The sequence below is a fragment of the Benincasa hispida genome, chromosome 4 (assembly GCF_009727055.1).
Source record: "Benincasa hispida cultivar B227 chromosome 4, ASM972705v1, whole genome shotgun sequence".
Lineage (NCBI taxonomy): Eukaryota > Viridiplantae > Streptophyta > Magnoliopsida > Cucurbitales > Cucurbitaceae > Benincasa > Benincasa hispida.
The window spans coordinates 29,867,823-29,872,919 of record NC_052352.1 but is presented as its reverse complement, the minus strand read 5'-3'; the positions used below and the strand labels follow the sequence as shown (position 1 = coordinate 29,872,919).

The 5,097-nt window shown below is 31.6% G+C and overlaps 1 protein-coding gene across 1 annotated transcript; it reads right to left on the bottom strand.

The window, feature by feature from the left end:
- Positions 1 to 699: 699 nt before the first annotated feature.
- On the bottom strand, positions 700 to 4,894 carry LOC120076658 (probable serine/threonine-protein kinase PIX13). The gene is made up of 6 exons (XM_039030541.1): positions 4,734 to 4,894; positions 4,392 to 4,639; positions 3,518 to 3,653; positions 3,266 to 3,402; positions 2,909 to 3,032; positions 700 to 1,375 (listed from the first exon to the last, which is right to left on the bottom strand). The coding sequence occupies exons 1-6, from the start codon at positions 4,798 to 4,800 to the stop codon at positions 1,017 to 1,019; spliced, it is 1,071 nt and encodes a 356-aa protein (XP_038886469.1). The 5' UTR covers positions 4,801 to 4,894; the 3' UTR covers positions 700 to 1,016.
- Positions 4,895 to 5,097: the final 203 nt, after the last annotated feature.

Genomic DNA, 5,097 nt, shown 5'->3' with positions numbered 1-5,097 from the left:
TACTAGTAACAATTCTTTTTTTGTAATTTTATAGTTTCCCTGAGCTTCATTTAGAGTCTTATTGGGGTAGTAAATTGGGTGCAACATTTCATCTTTTTGCTATCCTAGCATTTGCTCTAACTATAGTATCGGATCCATTACATCAACTCAAAAATGGTTTTGTCCAATCAGGCATGATCAATATAGATGTAAACGCAAGCAGAACTTTCAAGTTTTCAAATGTTTCAGCATATTATGGTGCGAAATCAAACTTTCATTTTACTTCCAATAGAGTAAATAAAGGTTAATTATCTTAATGCTTATTGCCATTTGAAATTCTTTAGAACTTAGGAAATGAATCACAAGCGCATGCTTTCTCTCTTAAAACCAGGGGTTGAAATGGTTTTTAAAATGGTGAAAAGTGCTTTTTGAAGTTCTCTATTGTTTAATTAGATTGCCAAATTTGAGCTTGAAAGTTCTGATTTTTTTTTCCTTTTAACACCTTAATATATTTTTAGAGGAAGCAAGCACTTTGATTAGTATTCATTCCAAAATTGCGAAAACAAAATTTCTTCACTAAAACCACTTCTATGAAAAGTTAATCAATAAACCTCCTTTAAAATAAAAAAAATACAATTCTAGCTAACCAAAGGTACACAAAACCTTAGACCTTTAAATGATCTAAAATACGATATAAGCTTTAGGGGACTAAACTACTACTACATCTACAATTTTTCTAAATTCTTCCTTTTTTCAGAAACAGAAGAAAACCACTATTTGGTTTCGAAACACAACCAAATGCTTTCATCTCCCCAAGAGAATCAGAATATTTTCTAACATTTCCATATGTTATGAAACAAAAAGTGGGGACTAACTTTGATTGATACATACACTATCACATCTACAAACTCTAAAAAAAAAAAAAAAAAGGTGAAATTAATACATAACCACTTAAAATAGGCCAATAGTTCACTGTAAATCGGCCTCCAATTGGAACGACATTGAGGTTTGAGTGGTCAGAGGAGTGAGGCCAGAAGTCAATAACGGCTGGGCGTCCTAGCCCTTGATTTGGGCTCCTTGGGCCTGTCTTTAAGAGAACTGATTTTTTCTAGCATAACCAAAACTTCTTCCATGGACGGCCGCTTTCTGGGGTCCGATTCCAAGCATTTTAGTATGAGTTCCGCTGTGGCCCAGGCTCCTTTGGGCGAGTAGTCGTCCCCGAGCCTTGGGTCTACCAGTTTCTTTATCTTCTTCTTGCTGCTCAGTGATGGCTCCGCCCACCCCACCAAGTTGTGTGACCCACTCGGCCGGTTTGGGTCCACTGCCCGTAGTCCGGTCAGCAGCTCCAACAGAACCACGCCGAACCCGTACACGTCACTTTTTATATACAAATGTCCTGTTTCATTGTAGTCACTCCAATATATGAGAATGTTTCATCTTTTTTTTTTGCTATCTCAACAATAATAATTAAAAGTAGAAAATACTATAAAGTTTTTTTATAATACAAATGGAAGGTGAGATTGAACCGTGGACCTCTTGATTTTCATTACATATAGATACCAGTTGAACTTAACTCTTGTTAGCAAAATATTATAAAGTTGGCTTCAAATAATTAGGATGAGATTAGAAGCTCCCTTAACTAAACCCATATGGAAGGAGTTTATAACTTATTAGAGTGGCTCTTAGTATTTTCAAAATGTATTTTTTTTTTCTAAAGAAAATAAAATGGGTTTCGGACCTATATTTTTGTTCACATTAATATGTGAATTGGTTGTTTTAATTAATCTAAAACTCCAATTATTAGAAAGGTAAGGAATGACTTGACTAACGTATCTATGTTCACATTAATAGTATTTTTTAGCAGTTGCATAAAATATCAAAATAAATTAAATTTAGGGAACAAATATTCTTTAAACTTAAGGATATTTTTCAATGTTCTCATACTAAGAAAATTTTTATGCAAACCATTGAAATTTGAAATGGTTTGTTTTAAAAGAAAAGGAACCTTGGATTTTTTTTTTTTTTTTTTTTTTTTTTTAATTAAGATTGACAACTAATAGGTAAGAATTGAAGTTTTTATAGCGCAATTTTAACTATATAAAAGATTTAAATCATGGTTACCGTTTATTTTGGTATAATGACATATTTACAACATCATTCACAAAATCAATTTATGTGAATAATGATGTCACATATGTCTTACATTTGTTTCCATTGTGATGTCAATTTCTATCTATTATTTTTATAGAAAACTCATGAACAATTTAAACATTAAGAGAAATATTTTTTTAAGAGATATAATAGAAACTTACCCTAAACTTATTAAGAGAAGTAAAGCGTTTGGGGACATTAGAATTGAGATTAAACAAAAATAATAAGAAAAGGAAAAAAAATACCTTTATCTAGATTTTGGATCTAATTTCTATTTGGTTCTTAAGTTTTAAATGTTACAAATTTAATTTTTAAATTTTGAATTTAGTTTCAATTTAATCCTTAGGTTTCAAAATGTTACACTTTTACTTTTTAGATTTGAGTTTTGTATTAATTTGGTCATTAGGTTATAAGATGCATATTTTTAACCTTGATTTTTCACTAAAGCTCACTTTTCGTCTTTTATGTTAATGTCTATTGATTAATTTAAATTATTTTAAATTGATTGATAGACATTAATGCCAATGACTGAAAAATGAGTATATAATGAAAAATCAAGATTAAAAATAGAAATCTACTTATGAATTAAATTAAAGCAAAACTCAAATCTGAAAAGTAAAACTACACCATTTTAATATCTAGAGATAAAATTAAAATTAAATTAAAAAATTAAAATGTTAAATACGTAATATTTTAAATCTTAAAAACAAAATAGAATCTAAAACATAGGGACTAAAAACAAATATTTTGGAGGAAAAGTGAGAGAAGGTTATAATACCAGTTGCAATGTACTCAGGGGCAGCATAGCCGTAGGTGCCAACTGGATTTGTGCTGACGTGGGAGTTACCATTGGATGGGCCCAGTTTCGCAAGCCCAAAATCTGACAACTTTGGGTTAAACTTCTGTAAATTACATTTAAACAAAACAAATTTAATATAATAATTTCATTATTTTTTTTTAAATTTTTTAGTTTTAAAAAATTAAGTCTATTTTATTATTTTTTTTAGTTTTCAAAATTTGTCTTTGATTTTTAAATCATTGATAAAAAAAATAAATAAACGGAACCTTAATAATCAAATTCATTACACAAATTTGTGAATGTACTTGGGAAATAAATAAATAATTAATTAATTACCCCATCCAACAGAATATTGGAGGCTTTAAAATCACGGTAAATCACGCTCTTCTCCGACGTGTGAAGAAACGTCAAACCACGTGCTGCCCCTGTAGCTATTTTAATTCGTGTTTCCCATGATAGAGGCTCTACACCTTCTACAAAATATTCATAATTCAAATATTTTGTTTAATTCCATCACAATATATACAAAGTTCAACTTTTTTTTTTAAAGAAAAAAAAGAAAAGAAAACAAATAAAATTCTTACTTACTTCGGAACAAGTGGTTTTCCAAACTACCCCTTTGCATGTACTCATAAACAAGAAGAAATTGCTTTTCTTCCCAACAATATCCGACCAATTTCACCACATTTGGATGGCTAAATTTCCCCAAAAATTCCACTTCCGCCTGTTTAAAATAATTAATCAACAATTATATTTCTTAATTTTTTTTAAAAAAAAAGGTACAGAAATAAATAAATAAATAATAATAATAATAATAATAACACATCTCCGTTTTCCTTTTCCTCACATAGATGTCTATTTTTTCCATAGAGTTGGGTCCCATTAGACTCAGTCTCTAACTGGGAAGGAAAAACTTCCCACAAGATAATGAATACCGGGACTGGAAATGTGTATTTATAAACATGTTTGAACCATTTTAATTGATAATTAAATCATTTAATATGAAGCTTTTTTTTTTAATTTAATTTAAAAGAATGTTTGGTTCAAAGACTTGAAGCAGAACTCTACTCCTTTTGGCCTAAAGAATTGGGGACTAAAAAACATAAAATAACGTTTTAAAAAATAAAACTATCAAATGGCAGTATTTTATCAGATTATATTTGAGATGTATCAAAATATTTTGGTACAGAGAGCATCCAAGTTTTTCTGGCACTCCAATTATGGCAAAATTAAACTAAAGGAGATGGACCAATGAAGATCTGTATCCCCAAACCCAAAATATAATAATTAAATAAAAAATTAATTCATACATCAAGTTTCTTAAACTCCACACAAAATCCAAAAAGAAAAAAAAGAAAAAAAAAGGTTTGAACTTTGAGTGTGAAAAGGAAGAAAATAATAATAATAATAGAAAGAAAGATGGTGTGGAGAGAAGAAAAGTGTGAGCTGGAAATGAAATGACCTTCCATTCGCGTAGACCCTGAGAGCTGTCGGGGTTTGACTTTTTAACGGCAACGGGAATTCCGACGCCGACCTTGGACGACGGCGCGTAAGTAACCTCGTCCACCCATCCTTTAAAAACCCTTCCAAATCCGCCCTCTCCCAGCACCGTGTCGGGTCGGAAATTCTTGGTGGCCGTCTTGAGCTCCGACAGACTATAAACCTTGAGATTCTGTGGCGTGGTGGTGGAACTGTGGCGATGGGAAGTCACTGCAGGAAGTTTGAATTAATTTCATGGATCAGTTGTGATAAAATAGATCTCAATTAATTAATTAAATAAATCTAAAAAAGAAGGAAAATAGACCTGGGGAGGGAGGTTTAGTAGGAGGAGGGGTGTGGGCATCGACTGGAGTGCCGCAGAGGTTGCCCATGGAGAGACTCTTTGTTCAGTAGAGAGATGAGCAGAGAAAGGAGATGATGTTTTTTTGGGGGTTAAGTAAAAAGATATATGATGGCTTTTTTGGTTTCGAGTATTATTGTAAAGAAGTTACCAACGCAGTTCTTGGAAGGACCCACGAAATTATATGCAGTGACAAGTTTTGGAGTTTGACTTGTTCTACTTAGTGTGAATATGATGCCTTGTTGCCTTCACTCGGCCTTGGTTTGGGTTTGTTCAAGAAATCAAGTCCCACACACACATGTGCCTCTCGTTTTTAGAAAAACAACTT

Coding starts and splice junctions, on each gene's coding strand:
- LOC120076658 (XM_039030541.1), bottom strand. CDS start 4,800: ATGGGCAACCTCTGCGGCACTCCAGTCGATGCCCACACCCCTCCTCCT. Junction 3,654..4,391: donor AGGGTCTACGCGAATGGAAG/GTCATTTCATTT, acceptor TATTTTAAACAG/GCGGAAGTGGAATTTTTGGG. Junction 3,403..3,517: donor GGAAAACCACTTGTTCCGAA/GTAAGTAAGAAT, acceptor AATATTTTGTAG/AAGGTGTAGAGCCTCTATCA.